Here is an 18,307-nt window from a genome sequence, read left to right on the forward strand (position 1 = left end):
ACCTCACTTGAGGGTGGCTTCTTATGGATGGGTGTGATATCTGCATGATATGGGTTAGAGCTGAGATAAACACAGTACTAGCCGCAGCGTCCCACTGCAATGAATGGATCATGCTTTCCACAATCCAACATCACCTGTCCATCATCTTCCATGATCAGTAGCTACTGGGTGTGGGCCCCTGAGCCGCTATGCTTTCTACCATGGTAGTTCCACTAGCTTACCAGTTAAATACGAGATGTAAAGAAAATGCTAGACATCAATAGTAAGGTAATATAAATGGCAATACTTACTAGCTGGAGAGTAGATGTATTGGCTGTACTGAGGCTTCGCTGATGTAAAAAACCAGGGCTAAGTGTGACATTTTTTCGGACTTCTGCAGAGGAATACCTTAATAGAAAACACATATATAATGTAATTAGTGTAAATTTGAACTGAACAAGAACTAATGATAGGTTTACACACTAAAAGAGAGTGCACCACAATACAAGATCACTAGAAAATGTATCCTTAGCCTTGGACATCTTCCTCAGTGATTTCATTACTACCAGCCTATAGCGTTTAGGTGCCACCTGGTGGTTAAATTGAGAATACAATACAAAGTTTATTCTAAAGGGGATTTCCTCCATTAAAAAAAAAACAACCATTACCTTGATTTTACTTACAAAGGCCCTGATTTATTATACCTTCACTCCAGAATTCTGGCGTCAAAACGTTGCAAAAATAACGCTTTTTCTGACTTTTTGCAGAAAATGTAAGCAATAGCACATTTTGCAACTTTTTTGCACTCGCTCTCAAAAAATTGTTGACTTTTGCATTTTCACACCCCTCACTCCAGTTTTGTAATGTGGAAAAGTGGGTGTGGTTAGCTATGTCAATGAGTTTCACTCCGGATTTGTCATTGAGACTTTTTTTAAAAAGTTGCAATCTCACTACAGGAGGAGGGTGGAAGTAGGAAAACTGGAGTAGCTTCTCTAGACAAAAGGATAAGACAAATTTATCAAGTTATTTAACCCCCAGATGCCGCTGTCAATAGTGACATAGCATCTGAAAGTTAAGTGAGAACTGATCTCCAATGCTATCCCCTGTGGCAAAACTGCAAGATGTCAATTGGCTTCTATGGCGGCACAGCCCCCACAGACTACAATAGTAAGCTATTGTAGTCTATGTAGTATAAACGATCAAACAATGACATGTTCACATCTTCTACAGGAACTTAAAAAAAAAAAAATATCTAAATATTTAAAAATGAAAAGAATTAAAAATTTAAATCAACCCCCTTTCCCAATTTTAGATATAAAAATAAATCTTTATTGATATTACCCCAAATATCCAACTAGTAAAATATACCTAAAACTATTTATCCTGCATAGTAAACGCCGTAATGGAAAAAAATACAAATAGTCATATTCCCACCTCACCCCCTGAAAAAACAATAAAAAGTCATCAAAAAGTCTCATGTACACAAAAAGGCTTTCCCTGCAAACAACACACACAGTTCTGTAAATGGAAATATAAACACATTTTAAGTCCCAGTATATTGCAATGCTAAAAATATTTAGATTTTTTCAAAGGTAGTTTGACATTTTTAGTTCACAGTGAATGCCATAATAACAAAACCCCAAAAACAATGGCAGAATTGTGTGGTTTTTAAAAAAATCTATTTAGGCTAGGTCTACACGACGACATTTGTCGCGCGACAGATAGGGCGCAGCAGTTGTCGCGCGACATTTTGTTGCACTAATGTCGCGCGACAATTTTTATAATGGCAGTCTATGGTGTCGCACTGCAACATGCGACATGTTGCGACTGCGACGCGACAGTCGCAGAAAAATCCATCTTCAATGGATTTTCTGCGACTGTCGCGTCGCAGTCGCAGCATGTCGCATGTTGCAGTGCGACACAATAGACTGCCATTATAAAAATTGTCGCGCGACATTGGTGCAACAAAATGTCGCGCGACAAATGTCGTCGTGTAGACCTAGCCTTAACCTCACAAACCACAAAGGATTTTTTTCACCTGTTTCTAATACAAAATATGGTCAACGAAATGGTGCAATTAAAAAAATACAACTTGTCCTGTAAAAAAAATTAAAAATCCCTCATACAGCTATGTAAATGGAAAAGTAAAAAAGTTATGGCTCTTGTAAGGGCTCATGCACACAATAGCTGTTTTTTTGCGGTCCGTTTTTCACAGATCCATTGTTCTGTATCTGAGGTTTTTTTTCCTCTGATTTAAGTCCTCTTCCATTCCGTTATTCCACAAAACATATCCGTATGGTTTCCGTATGCGATCCATTTTTTGCGGATCGGAAATGGAAACAGTAACTTATTAATCACCAAACACATGAGCAATATGGGCTGGGCATAGCATTTCTACAGTATGGATCCGCAAAATACGGATGAAATATGGATGACATACGGATGTGTTCCGTATGAGTTCCGTATTTTTTGTGGACCTATTGACTTGAATGGGGCCTTGGACCGTGATTTGCGAACAATAAGGGTTCAGTCACACGTCCGTATCTGTTCCGCAACGTTGCGGAACGAATCCGGACCCATTCATTCTCTATGGGGCTGGAAGAGATACTTCCGCATCAGCATTTCTAGAGAGTGGCCCCAATCTTCCGGTCCACGGCTCCCGAAAAAAATGGAACATGTTCTATTCTTGTCCGCAATTGTGGACAAGAATAGGCAGTTCTATGGGGGTGCCGGCCGGGTGTATTGCGGATCCGCAATACTCTACGGACGTGCGAATGGACCCTAATAGGACATGCACTACTTTTTTGCGGAAAGAAAAATACGGAAATAAGGAAACGGAATGCACACGGAGTACCTTCCGTTGTTTTTGCGGACCCATTGAAGTGAATGGTTCTGCATATGGTACGCAAAAAAATACGGAACGGAAGCGGAAAGAAAGTACATTCGTGTGCATGAGTCCTAAGGCTGAGTTCACATCACACATTCTCTGCTAATTCCATCTGATGAAACCAAGACATGCTGGTACCTAAGGCCTCTTGCACACGACCGTATATGGCTTTTTCAGTATTTTGCAGTCCGCAAAAAATAAGTTTTTTTGTGTAACGGAATAGCTGGCCCCTGATAGAACAGTACTATCCTTGTCCGTTTTGCAGGCAATAAATAGGACATGTTCTATCTTTGAACGGAACGGAAATACGGAAACGGAAGGCATACGGAGTACCTTCCTTTTTTATGCAGATCCATTAAAATGAATGGTTCAATATACGGTCCGTATACGGAACGCAAAAAACGGAACAGAAACGTGTGAAAGAGGCCTAACTGGGATCAGTGAGAGTACAAGTTCACTGTAAGCTAACAGTAAGTGATTTATCTCATCTTGTGTGTTTTATTCACATCAATACTGTTCAGTACTTCTCTATTATGTCCCATATGGTGCTTGTGAGTCATTCTGAGTGAGTAAGAGACACCCTTATTTACACCTCTGTATCTTTGACAACGTGTATGAAAAGGTTGCAAGTGTTTTATCTTTGACAATGTCTGTGAAGGGTCCATCTTTGTTCCATATGTTCGTGTCTGCGTTGTTGTCTGAGAGTGGAACAGACAGCACACAAATTTAATATTGATGAACTAAAAATAATAGGCCAAAGTTACATGTCAGATTTTCTTCTCGGACCATCAATCCGTGCTGAGAAAACACAGCATGCACTATTTTGGTTTGCTTTTCACACTAGACTCGCCTATTCAACTCAATGGGTCTGAGGAAAAAAGCATAGGGGGAGATCTATTACTCCTTTGCGCCTAAAAAGTGGCGTTAAAAAGTCGCTGTAATAGATCTCCTAGCACCCCGACATGGTACCACCGTTGATGGATGCTCCCAGTGCTTCCCGAGGACTCCAAGCACTCCACTCTACACCAAAACCACCACAGGAGCCAGGAACAGCTCTTACAAGAGCTAGTAGTTATAGCCAGGGGAGTATAGCAAATCTTCAGCGTATAGCAATCCCCACACACATGAGACCAGGCTCTATGTTGAATGTAAAACAGGGACTCTTTAATGGGTTATTTTTCAGCCTTTTATGCAGTTCTCCTAGCAAGGGACACTCCCCCTGGGGCCCTTGTAGAAGACTGTGACAGTTTATATTTTAGCCAATCACTGCCCAAAACAGTTCCACAGATTTAAGCTGTGCGGCCGGTCTGTCTTCTCCTTCAAAGTTAGTATGGGCCATAATCCTGGGGCAAGAGGCTGGCAACGAGGCCCCTCCAAAACCCAGTGGAGAGGTTGGTTTCGCCACACATCTCCCCCTCCCAGGGAAGACTAACCAGATACCTGACCTCATGCTGGTCGGTACCTGAGTTAGTCTGGCAGTCCACGCACAACCAAATACTGGACCTGTTAAATTTTGGGACCTGGCTTTGTTCTGTACGTCCCCAGCTGTTGAGTGTGCATCTGCTACTCCTTGCTTCATTGGTGTTCTCTAGCTTGGAGCTGTAGGTACTTGGTGGGCAGAGGCCGACTGCGCTCTGCCCAGATGCCAGCTCTTCTGCTGGGGGAGCCTGTGGGAAGTTCGGCTCTGGAGAAGAGGATGGGGAGGGCAGAGGCAGACTTCTCTCTGCCCAGATGCCAGCTCTTCTGCTGGGATGGGGTCAGGGAATCCTGACCCCAAGACTTTGTTGCGGATCAGTTGTGGAGAGGAGGCATCGCTTACCTCCTCCTCCTGGCATTCCTGCGGGGTTGGTGGGGGATCCGTACAGGCCGTCCAGCATCCTGGTAGGCCTGGTGCAGAGACTGCGGTCCCATCTGCACCATCGGAGTTAGGGGTGCTGTCCCCCTGTGGTTGGGGAGAGAGACCGATTGTCTCCTCTCCCTTCAAGGTACACTGCCGCTGGGGAATGGAGACGATGCTCTCCTCTCCCTGCAAAACATACTGCCGCTGGGGAGCAGGACCAACTGTCCCTACTCCCTGGAACTCCAGCTGCCGTTGGGGATCTGGGCCGACTGCCCAGCATCCCTGTAGGGCCATATGGGTTTCCCCCCAGGACCAGTCTATGAGGTCCCCTACCTCTGTAGCTGGTACTGAAGCAGGGGATACTTCAGTCGGGTCTGTAGGGTTGTAGGTCTGGGACGGCCACCTAGCTCTCTGACAGTGTATATTGGCACCGAATTGAGCTGAAGAAGTATTGGTAGTCCTGCTCCAGCTCCCACTCCTTTGTCACTAGAGGTCTTGTCTCACCTCTCTCGCTGTAGCCCAATCATGCATAGCCTCCCTGTAGTCATAGATATTCCAGAACCGGGACTCTCCAGCATCTCCGAATTCCGGTTCTGCGAAGGCCTCAAACAACAGGCCAGGGCCATCATAATCTTCACCCTCGGGTCTGTCGTTGCTCAGCCATCCAGGGGGAGTGCTGAATCACATACCCCCAGAGTGCCTGGTAGGCGTTGTCTAGCCAAAGCTCCTTCCATACCAGGCTCTGTCACCCACTCATCCAGGGGCTTCTCTCCCAGAAGGGGTATTCGCAGGGCCACTCGCATCCGCAACTGCTGCTCCTCACTGGGGAGACACTCGCCCTGCCGACACTGTACATCTTCCACGGCCTCGCGCCAGACGCTGTTCAAAGACTAGCCGATTCCATCCTGCTGTAGCCAGGGGTGCTGTACGGATACTAGCGTTGCCCTCAATTTTGTAAGTCCACAAACGGTGTCTCCGAGCTGCTTCTCCTCTCACTAGGACGCCATCCCACTGCTTGCCACCAATGTAATGGATCTCCTAGCACCCCGACCTGGTACCTCCACTGATGGATGCTCCCAGTGCTTCCCGAGGACTCCAAGCACTCCGCTCTACACCAAAACCACCACAGGAGCCTCGTCTCATGTGTGTGGGGATTGCTATACGCTGAAGATTTGCTATACTCCCCTGGCTATAACTACTAGCTCTTGTAAGAGCTGTTCCTGGCTCCTGTGGTGGTTTTGGTGTAGAGCAGTGTACTTGGAGTCCTTGGGAAGCACTGGGAACATCCATCAATGGAGGTACCCGGTCAGGGTGCTAGGAGATCCGTTACAGTCACAAACTATGTGTTTGCAACTTTTTAACTGTGACTTTTTAAAAAAATGTCACATCTCTTGGATTTTATGCTGTCCTCACCACTTTCCTTAAAGGGGGCATGGTAAGGTCAGGGAGGGGGCCCTGACCCCATAGAAGTGAATGTGGCTTCAGTGAAAATGCATTGCTTCTGCAAGCAAGTGCGGATGCAATGTGTTTTTCACTGATGGTTGCTAAGAGATGTTGTTTGTAAACCTTCAGCTTTTTATCACGCGTGTGAAAAACGCATCAAAACACATTGCACCCGCACGGAAAAAACTGAAGAACTGAACGCAATTGTAGACAAAACTGACTGAACTTGCTTGCAAAATGGTGCGAGTTTCCCTGAACGCACCCTGAACGTATCCGTACCTAATGAGGCTTGTAGAAATACAGGGGCTTATCGTGAAAACAAACCCATTCAGATAAATGCAACAGATTTTCAGTTTTAGAAATTTCTGCAGTGAAATCTGCTGTGTGGGAAGGTGCCCTAAGGCCTCTTTCACATGAGCGTGACGGATTAGGTCCGGATGCATTCAGGGTGCATTCAGTGAAACTCGCACTATTTGGCAAGCTCAGTCAGTTTTGTCTGCGATTGCGGTCAGTTGTTCAGTTTTTTCCGCGCGGGTGCAATGCGTTTTGATGCGTTTTTCACGCGCGTGATAAAAAACTGAAGGTTTACAAACAACATCTCTTAGCAACCATCAGTGAAAACCGCATCGCACCCGCACTTGCTTGCGGATGCAATGCGTTTTTCACGCAGCCCCATTCACTTCTATGGGGCCAGGGCTGCATGAAAAACGCAGAATATAGAACATGCAGCGATTTTCACGCAACGCAGAACTGAACGCTCATGTACACAGACCAATTGAAATGAATGGGTCAGGATTCGGTGCGGGTGCTATGCGTTCACGTCACGCATTGCACCCGCGCAGAAAACTCGCTCATGTGAAAGGGGCCTAAGGCTGGGTTTACACGGGCGAGATTTCCACACGGGTGCAATGCGTATTGCACCCGCACTGAATCCAGGCCCATTCATTTCTATGGGGCTGTGCACATGAGCGGTGATTTTCACGCATCACTTATGTGTTGCGTGAAAATCACAGCAAGTGTGGATGCGGTGCGATTTTCACGAATGGTTGCTAAGATGAAAGTCTATTAACTGTATTATTTTCCCTTATAACATGGTTATAAGGGAAAATAATAGAATTCTTTAATACAGAATGCTTAGTAGAAGGTTAGTTGAGGGTTAAATAAATAATTAACTCACCTCCTCCTCTTGATCGCGTAGTTGCCAATCTCTTCTTACTTCTTTAATCATGAGCTGCCGGCTAAAGGACCTGTGGTGATGTCACATCACATATTCCAATCACATGTGATTGGACCATGTGATGAGCTCAGTGACGTCAGCACAGGTCCTTTGACAGAACAGGAGACCGGCAGCTACACGATCAAGCAGAGGAGGTGAGTTAATATTTATTTATTTTTTTAACCCTCAATTGACCCTCTACTAAGCATTCTGTATTAAAGAATGCTATTATTTTCCCTTATAACCATGTTAAATAATTACATCTACACAACACCGAACCCAAACCTGAACTTCAGTGAAGAAGTTCGGGTCTGTGTACCACATTCAGTTTTTTATCACGCGTGTGCAAAACCATTGCACCCGCGCGATAAAAACTGAACAACAGAAAGCAATCGCAGTCTGAAACTGACTGAAACCTACTCGTGCGGGTTTGCCGCAATGCACCCGGGACGCATCCTGAGCCAAAACGTGACGCCCGTGTGAACCCAGCCTAAAACTGATTCTACTGATTCAGAACACAGACAAGAAGTGAAATATAAGAAATGTATATTTTTCCTCTTTTTACATCTGTTCCTTATATTTGCTAATAAAGACGCATGAAAACTGTACTGTGTGAATCTGCCCTAAACAAAGTTTTGATCAATAAAGTTGGCCACGGTAGCCCACCTACTTAAACTGTAGGGGGTACTGTATTAACTTGCATCTTTTTCTCTCATTTTTGGAGTGTCTGCAATGGGTTGCGTTTGTTTGTTTGTTTGTTCTTTAGAAAAATTTAGAAAAAAAGGTGTTGGAGAATGTCTTGCAGATTATAGTTCTACCTGTTCAACAAAGAAAAATCTTCCAACAAAAGTTAAAGAATTCTATGTTTCTTGTAATTCCAAAGATGAAATATTAACTTAGCAAAGCAGAGCATGAACTCTCCTGCAGGGTTGTATGCATCACATGAGAGAGGAATCCCAAACCAGGCGTAGAAAGAAAACACTAAGAAGCTAATGAAAACTCCCAAGAGCTTAGTCACACATCAGTGACTCACGGACAGAACACATATCCACTGAGTTTTTTCACAAAAACCATTCTGGAGACCTACCATGCCCATAGAACTGGGAGAAAACCATGGACAGAATACAGATGCCATCCATGCTCTGTTTGTTTTTCAATGAGCCATTTTATAGAGCTGCAGCAGAATGGACACACCCCTGAGCTGTGACAGGGAGAGAGCTGCAGCAGAAAGGACACACCCCTTGAGCTGTGACATGGAGAGAGCTGCAGAAGAAAGGACACCGCCCCAAGCTGTGACAGGGAGATTTTCTGCAGAAAGGACACACCCTCTTAACTGTGAAAGGGAGAGAGCTGCAGCAGAACTGACACACCGCCTGAGCTGTGATAGGGAGAGAGCTGCAGCAGAACTGACACACCGCCTGAGCTGTGATAGGGAGAGAGCTGCAGCAGAACTGACACACCGCCTGAGCTGTGACAGGGAGAGAGCTGCAGCAGAACTGACACACCGCCTGAGCTGTGACAGGGAGAGAGCTGCAGCAGAACTTACCCCCACCCCCAAGCTGTGACAGGGAGAGAGCTGCAGAAGAAAGGACACCGCCCGAGCTGTGACAGGGAGATTTTCTGCAGAAAGGACACACCCTCCTAACTGTGAAAGGGAGAGAGCTGCAGCAGAACTGACACACCGCCTGAGCTGTGACAGGGAGAGAGCTGCAGCAGAACTGACACACTGCCTGAGCTGTGACAGGGAGAGAGCTGCAGCAGAACTGACACACCGCCTGAGCTGTGACAGGGAGAGAGCTGCAGCAGAACTGACACACTGCCTGAGCTGTGACAGGGAGAGAGCTGCAGCAGAACTGACACACTTCCTGAGCTGTGACAGGGAGAGAGCTGCAGCAGAACTGACACACCGCCTGAGCTGTGACAGGGAGAGAGCTGCAGCAGAACTGACACACTGCCTGAGCTGTGACAGGGAGAGAGCTGCAGCAGAACTGACACACTTCCTGAGCTGTGACAGGGAGAGAGCTGCAGCAGAACTGACACACTGCCTGAGCTGTGACAGGGAGAGAGCTGCAGCACAACTGACACACTGCCTGAGCTGTGACAGGGAGAGAGCTGCAGCAGAACTGACACACCGCCTGAGCTGTGACAGGGAGAGAGCTGCAGCAGAACTGACCCCCACCCCGAGCTGTGACAGGGAGAGAGCTGCAGCAGAACTGACACACCGCCTGAGCTGTGACAGGGAGAGAGCTGCAGCACAACTGACACACTGCCTGAGCTGTGACAGGGAGAGAGCTGCAGCAGAACTGACACACTGCCTGAGCTGTGACAGGGAGAGAGCTGCAGCAGAACTGACCCCCACCCCCGAGCTGTGACAGGGAGAGAGCTGCAGCAGAACTGACCCCCACCCCCGAGCTGTGACAGGGAGAGAGTTGCAGAAAAAAGGACACATCCCCTAAGCTGTGACAGGGAGAAAGCTACAGCAGGAAAGAATTGAATGGGGAGAACTCTGGATCCAAGTGAGGTACAGGGCAGGTTCTAGCTTTGTTAGAAAGAGACTGTCATGTACTAGATGATGTCAGATTTTCATTTGTTTACATTAATCATGGGATAAGCCCTTTAAGGGTGAATGGAGCACGGGATACTTTACTGCTCCAGCAACCTCAGTCAACGCCCAAAGCACAAACCCTGATGAAAGTCTTTATTATAATCTGAGGATAGAATAAATTGGTTTACACCAGTGCAACCACCAGGATATTACTTTTACTGAAATATAATGTAGTAGAAGGGTGTGAAATGTCTACACGCCTGTCTGTACCTGTACTGCCATGACAACTATGTAACTAAGTCAATAGCAAATACCTTACAGCTAGACAAGAACTGAGCAGGACTGTCTGCTAACAGAGCGGCCATGTTTCAGACTAGCTACAGAGATATTTCATTTATCATATCTTACCCGTTTCCAAAACCTGAAATACAAACTAACTTCTATAAAAGATAGTTGTCTACAGCGGAGCTTCATGGTGACAGGCAATGTATGGCATGGACACCGCTGCATGTATTCACCTTACTTGTGTGATTCACATGACTTTTATCACATTCATTTCTTTTTACATTTTACAATCCAAACTAAACAGCACGCATCGGTCATGTTGCCGGGACCTGTCACACATGTTACTGGGGCACAATGATGGGGGTATCTTTACAGTGTGATGGCTGGTACCATGTAGCCATAGCTAAGACCTCAATTTGGAATCAATTGGAAAATTATATATACCGTATTTTTCACTTTGTAAGACGCACTTCCCCCCCTGAAAAGTCTGGGGAAAGTGGCTATGCATCTCATAAACCGAATAAACATATACAGGGGTGTGCCGCGCTCTCCACCCTACCCGCCCACCTCTCCTGCTTGTCCGGCTTGGTTCTGTCTCTGCCCCCGGCTGATGTGCCCTGTGTCTGCTCCTAGCCCTGGGATATCAGCAGTTACAATCCTCCCAGGGCTCGCTCAAGCCTTCCTGAGCCACCTACATACACCCAGACCACACTCTCCTCTGGCAGGCTTCCCCATCTCCATGGGAACCTCCCAAGGCTAAAGTGTAGTGTCGGATCGGAGGTTCGCATTTGCAGGGCTAAAGTGTAGTGTCTGATCGGAAGGTTTATGATCGCAGAAACGCGATCCTACACCTCAAACTAAGGGCTCTTTCACACTTGCGTTGTCCGGATCCGTCGTGTACTCCATTTGCCGGAAGTGCCCGCCGGATCCGTAACACCGCAAGTGAACTGAAAGCATTTGAAGACTGATCCGTCTTCAAAATGCGTTCAGTGTTACTATGGCAGCCAGGACGCTATTAAAGTCCTGTTTGCCATAGTAGTAGTGGGGAGCGGGGGAGCAGTATACTTACTGTCCGTGCGGCTCCCGGGGCGCTCCAGAATGACGTCAGAGCGCCCCATGCGCATGGATGACGTGATCCATGCGATCACGTCATGCATGCGCGTGGGGCGCCCTGACGTCACTCTGAAGCGCCCCGGGAGCCGCACGGACGGTAAGTATACTGCTCCCCCGCTCCCCACTACACTTTACCATGGCAAACAGGACTTTAGCGTCCTGGCAGCCATGGTAACCATTCAGAAAAAGCTAAACGTCGGATCTGGTAATGCGCTGAAACGACGTTTAGCTTAAGGCCGGATCCGGATTAATGCCTTTCAATGAGCATTAATTCCGGATCCGGCCTTGCGGCAAGTGTTCAGGATTTTTGGCCGGAGCAAAAAGCGCAGCATGCTGCGGTATTTTCTCCGGCCAGAAAACGTTCCGGTCCTGAACTGAAGACATCCTGATGCATCCTGAACGGATTTCTCTCCATTCAGAATGCATGGGGATAATCCTGATCAGGATTCTTCCGGCATAGAGCCCCGACGACGGAACTCTATGCTGGAAAAGAACAACGCAAGTGTGAAAGAGCCCAAGGAAATCACAGAAATAAGATAATAATGCACTTAGTAAAGTAGATGCAAGCATTATATATGGACAAAGTCCTCACTCTGATATGATAATATCTGAGACACTTAGCCAATATATTTTGATCAAAACACATCTGAGCCTGCCTACCGAACGTCAAGGTGGTCTCAGGACAGGCGGGTCCTACGCTAAACCTACCTAAGCCATTGGGCTTCTATGTTCAGGAGCGCAGACGCCGCACATATGGTGTGCTGCTCCTAGTCACCTCCATGTGCATCAAGCATCCAATGGGAGGAAGAGCAAGCACACCCATATGTACCACCTAATCAAGGTGCTCTATTGGATAGGAAGGGCAAAAGACCACCTTGGCGCTTGGTAGGCGGGCTCAGATGTGTTTTGATCAAAATATATTGGCTAAGTGTCTCAGATATTATCATATCAGAGTGAGGACTTTGTCCATATACAGGTCCTTCTCAAAAAATTAGCATATTGTGATAAAGTTCATTATTTTCTGTAATGTACTGATAAACATTAGACTTTCATATATTTTAGATTCATTACACACCAACTGAAGTAGTTCAAGCCTTTTATTGTTTTAATATTGATGATTTTGGCATACAGCTCATGAAAACCCCAAATTCCTATCTCAAAAAATTAGCATATCATGAAAAGGTTCTCTAAACGAGCTATTAACCTAATCATCTGAATCAACTAATTAACTCTAAACACCTGCAAAAGATTCCTGAGGCTTTTAAAAACTCCCAGCCTGGCTCATTACTCAAAACCGCAATCATGGGTAAGACTGCCGACCTGACTGCTGTCCAGAAAGCCATCATTGACACCCTCAAGCAAGAGGGTAAGACACAGAAAGAAATTTCTGAACGAATAGGCTGTTCCCAGAGTGCTGTATCAAGGCACCTCAGTGGGAAGTCTGTGGGAAGGAAAAAGTGTGGCAGAAAACGCTGCACAACGAGAAGAGGTGACCAGACCCTGAGGAAGATTGTGGAGAAGGACCGATTCCAGACCTTGGGGGACCTGCGGAATCAGTGGACTGAGTCTGGAGTAGAAACATCCACAGGCGTGTGCAGGAAATGGGCTACAGGTGCCGCATTCCCCAGGTCAAGCCACTTTTGAACCAGAAACAGCGGCAGAAGCGCCTGACCTGGGCTACAGAGGAGCAGCACTGGACTGTTGCTCAGTGGTCCAAAGTACTTTTTTCGGATGAAAGCAAATTTTGCATGTCATTCGGAAATCAAGATGCCAGAGTCTGGAGGAAGACTGGGGAGAGGGAAATGCCAAAATGCCTGAAGTCCAGTGTCAAGTACCCACAGACAGTGATGGTCTGGGGTGCCATGTCAGCTGCTGGTGTTGGTCCACTGTGTTTTATCAAGGGCAGGGTCAATGCAGCTAGCTATCAGGAGATTTTGGAGCACTTCATGCTTCCCTCTGCTGAAAAGCTTTATGGAGATGAAGATTTCATTTTTCAGCATGACCTGGCACCTGCTCACAGTGCCAAAACCACTGGTAAATGGTTTACTGACCATGGTATTACTGTGCTCAATTGGCCTGCCAACTCTCCTGACCTGAACCCCATAGAGAATCTGTGGGATATTGGGAAGAGAAAGTTGAGAGACGCAAGACCCAACACTCTGGATGAGCTTAAGGCCGCTATCGAAGCATCCTGGGCCTCCATAACACCTCAGCAGTGCTACAGGCTGATTGCCTCCATGCCACGCGGCATTGAAGCAGTCATTTCTGCAAAAGGATTCCCCACCAAGTATTGAGTGCATAACTGAACATAATTATTTGAAGGTTGACTTTTTTGTATTAAAAACACTTTTCTTTTATTGGTCGGATAAAATATGCTAATTTTTTGAGATAGGAAATTTGGGTTTTCATGAGCTGTATGCCAAAATCATCAATATTAAAACAATAAAAGGCTTGAACTACTTCAGTTGGTGTGTAATGAATCTAAAATATATGAAAGTCTAATGTTTATCAGTACATTACAGAAAATAATGAACTTTATCACAATATGCTAATTATTTGAGAAGGACCTGTATAATGCTTGCATCTACTTTACTAAGTGTATTATTATCTTATTTCTGTGATTTTCTTCAATAATATGGCCAGGGACATCCGCAAATTTGTATATTATATCGTGCAGGATGTTTTTATCTTAGTTTTTTTTGTGATTTTTTTTTTTACACCTCGCACTAAGGGCCTATATATTTCTTATTATTATAGATTTCACCTTCCCATTCAATCTTTATTTCACCATGGTATCCTATTTTATTATGACATATTAAATGCATAGTGAGTACTGCAGATAATCCATTACTGCTAGTTTAGCAAAGCAGCACTGCTAGGGGCTGCTGCATACACTTTATATGTGATGGCTGGGCTGCTATTACTGGGGCCCAATGTAATGGGGTCAGATCCCATAGCAGAGTCATCCACAGATCCCCCAATAAGTGTCCTCCACAAATCCCCCTATAACACTGTCTCCACAGATCCCCATAACAGAGTCCTCCACAGATCATCCAATAAGTGTCCTCCACAGATCCCCCATAACAGTGCGCAAACCACAGACCTCCCATTAGTTCAAAAGCACACCATTTGGTTCAAAATATTTTATTTTCTTAATCAGCGTCTTATCATCAGGTGTGTCTTATAAAGCGGAAAATACGGAGTGTAGAGGGAAGTGTATTAAATATTCCCTAGATTCAATTCCCTATCAACTCTTCATCCCACTGATAAATATTAATAATTAATATTTCCTTCAACAATAAGTATCTTCTGTACTCACACATTACTGGTAAGCTGCTACCTTACTAAATGTTAGCGAGATTGGGGGGTTTATTAAGACTTGAGCTTCATATGCCAGAACTGCACTAAGGTAAGATGCATAGGCCTCTTAATAAATTTGCATGAGCTTGGGTAGATTTGTGCTGCAATTTCTGCCAATTTTTGGCATATATTAGAAATTCTGTCAGGGTGCAGAAGTACCTGCCCCCTGCTATTTCTTTGTGAAAAATTAGTGTGCAGCAGATACAATAAATTTGACAATGAAATGTCAATCACACACTATTTGTTAAATTTGTCACTTAAATTAACTAGTGATTTTTCTGGCACAAATTCTTTCAATGGGGGAGATTTATCAAAACTGATGTAAAGGAAAACTGATTTTGTTACTCATAGCATGCAATCAGATTCCACCTTTCATTTACCAAAGGAGCTTTGAAATATTGCTTCCTTTGCTGGATTAATTCATTTTTCCTTCGCATTATACACTTATGCTTGTTTACAGTTAGCCAGGATGGCATCTGCTGCGCATGCGTGCCTATGTGTGCTCCCAAGGTCCCGGCCAACAGAGAGGCCGGCTCTTTTTCCTGTAGAATGCAAGCACAGCTACCGCTGATGGATTGGCAGGGTGGTGGTAGCCATGGATACGAGCAGTGTATAATGTTATGCAAAAATGAATGAAGCCAGCAAAGGAAGCAATATGGACAATCACAATACATTAGTAAGTGCCTTGTATTAACGTTCTCTACATGATAAATGCCACTTGCTGAAATGAAACAACCACTTTAATAGAAAAGTATATGAATCTGCAGATATGCAGATAGGAATGGTTAAAAATAAGAGGAGAATTCTAAACGTTTTAGGCTGAGTTCATATCAGCGTTTAGCTTTCCGTTCTTCTGATCCGTCAGAAGAAGAGAAAAAAACAAAAAACTGGATCCTGTAAAACTGTAAAAAAAAAATAAATGGATCTTGTTGCATCAGTTGAGCCATTTTCATCTAAGGCTACTTTCACACTAGCGTTGTTTAAATCCGGCGTTCAATTCCGACACCGGAACTGCCCGCCGGATCCGGAAAAACGCGTGAAAACGGATTACATTTGAATCCTGATCAGGATTTTGATCACAATGTAAAAATGCATTGGAAAAAACGGATCCGCCATTTATGGACTTTAACTTTTTTTTCACATTTTTCAGGTTTAACATACAAAAGCCAGATCCGGTTTGACTGAACACACGGCGCCGGATCGGCGTTAATGCAAGTCAATAGGAAAAAGGCCTGATCCGGCGTTCAGTCAAAGTGTTCAGGATTTTTGGCCGGAGGTAAAAATACAACATGCTACGGTTTTCTGAAAAGCCTGATCAGTCAAAAAGGCTGAACTGAAGACATCCTGATGCATCCTGAACGGATTACTCTCCATTCAGAATGCATTAGGATAAAACTGATCAGTTCTTTTCTGGATTTCAGCCCCTAGGACGGAACTCAGCGCTGGAAAAGAAAAACGCTAGTGTGAAAGTACCCTAAGATCCTTTTTTTTTTAGATGGAAAAAAGTACTGCACGCAGGACGGTTCAGAAGAATGGAAAGCTAAACACTGATGTGAACTCAGACTTAGGGCTCAGGCACTGTCACGACCGTATGTATTTTGCCATCCACAAAATACAAATAATAAAAAAAAAGATGGCATCTGTGCGGATCCATTGTAACAATGCCTGTCCTTGTCTGCAAAACGGACAAGAATCAATTTTTTTGCAGAATGGACATGCAGAAATTGCGGCTCCATTGAAATGAATGGTTCAGCATACAGGCTGCAAAAATACAGAACGAACTCAGGAAAAAATATGTTCGTGTGCATGAGCCCTTAACCCTACTTTTCCTCCCTGTAGTCCCCACTTCTCCTTTAAAGGGAACCTGTCACCAGTTTTATGGTGTCCTAACTAAGGGCAACATAAATAAGTGACTGATTCTCTTAGCAAAATGCTGGGTCACTTTCATTAATTGATCCAGTCAATCTGCCAACATCTTGTATTGAAAAGCTCCAGCTGATAATGATGAGTCATGAATATTCATGAGCTCCTGACTCTCCCCGCCCACCTGCTGCTGATTGACAGTTATTTTCCATATGAATCAGCAGCAGGTGGGCAGGGGAGTGGCTATAGCTCTGAATTAAATATACGCTGGACTCAATGACATCACGCTGGACTCCAATCAGCTCATTAGCATGCGGCATCTTTGTGTGTATATTATGAGGTAACCATCTGTCACACCAGTAAGTGAATACATCTAAAGGTATTTTTTAGTAGTTAGTGATTGTATATAATTAGTTAGATTATAATCAAATATCCACATGACAGGTTCCCTTTAAACTGAAAAGCACACAGCAAAAAGACCCTCAAAACTGCAAGTGTGCACTGGGACTTACATTGACCTCCCCAGGATATCCCAGTGTTCATTAAACGGGTATTCCAGGTAGGGTTGCATCGGGTATCGAAATTTCGATACCCAATCGATACTTTTATACCAGTATCGATACTGCGCAGCCTAGTATCTTCTCTTATGAGAGAACATGGCACTCGTCGCGTGCTATGTTCTGTGGCCAGACAGTGGAGAAGGAGGGAGGAGTCCCTCCCTCCTATGACCCGGCCGCCGCTAAGCTCAATGAAATGAGCGGGCTCTGAAGCTGCCCACACCACTGCCACCAATCAATGTGCGGCTAATTAAAGCAGGAGGAGGGACGGTGGAGGCAATAAACTTCTGTGCCGTCTGAGCTAGTGAGCTCGGTGAACAGCAGCGCAGCAGCAGCAGCAACCTCCTCCTGGGTGTCTTGTGTCCTCCCCAGTGTCAGCCCGAGCCCCAGAGTCAGTGTGCACTAGTGCACTGAAAAGCAGCCAGCATAGCAGGTACCCGGCCCACACCCACACAGTGCAAGAGTGATTAGCCTGCTTCAAAATAAAGGCAGGCAAAAAACATATGTATCAGGCAGCCAGTAAGATTAGGGTTAATTTGACCCATTAACCCCAATCTTGCCACTACCATGTTTAAACATGATGGGGGTCACTTATTTTTAATGTAAGGCTGGGCACATGCTTTTGGACTGGACCCCATGTGCCTCAAATTAATAGTAAGTGACCCCCAAAGTACCATCTCATATAATGGGCAACATGGGGTTAATGTGAGTTACAGAATACAGGCCACTTATTAATATGAGGCACATGGATTGGAAGTCAAAATTCATAAGACTGTGCCAATAGCAAGTGACTGTTCATGTAGCTCATGCATTAACCCCATGTCACCCACCCATTATGCAAGGATATGGATACTTTATAGGGTTATTATGAGGCACATGGGGGTTTTATCACTAGGAACGGTTGGACCTGTGTCTCACATTAACCCCATCATGTATCACTTTGGCAGCTTCCGATCCAAGACGGTTACCATGGCAGCCAGGACGCTACTAAAGCCTTGGCTGCCATGGCCCTGCTGCTGTGTGTACTATGCACAAGGCAGCAGGGACAGTGTTAAGTACTATTAACCCTAATAGAGATCTATCAGGGTGAATGGATAAGGGTTCTAGCCCCTAAGGGGGATAATAGTTATTAAATAAAAAGTAAAAAAAAAATAACTTAAAACAAAACACCAAAATCAGCCCCTTTCCCAATTTTACATATAAAATATATAAACAATAA

General features: G+C 45.0%; 1 protein-coding gene across 1 annotated transcript in view; it reads right to left on the reverse strand.

The window, feature by feature from the left end:
- DOCK8 (dedicator of cytokinesis 8) overlaps nt 1-18,307 on the reverse strand; it is a 209,522-nt gene that overhangs the window by 172,981 nt on the left and 18,234 nt on the right. The window contains exon 2 of the mRNA XM_044272650.1: nt 291-387. Coding sequence (XP_044128585.1) covers nt 291-387 — 97 coding nt within the window. The remainder of the gene's footprint in view (nt 1-290; nt 388-18,307) is intronic.

The sequence above is a fragment of the Bufo gargarizans genome, chromosome 1 (assembly GCF_014858855.1).
Source record: "Bufo gargarizans isolate SCDJY-AF-19 chromosome 1, ASM1485885v1, whole genome shotgun sequence".
Classification (NCBI taxonomy): domain Eukaryota; kingdom Metazoa; phylum Chordata; class Amphibia; order Anura; family Bufonidae; genus Bufo; species Bufo gargarizans.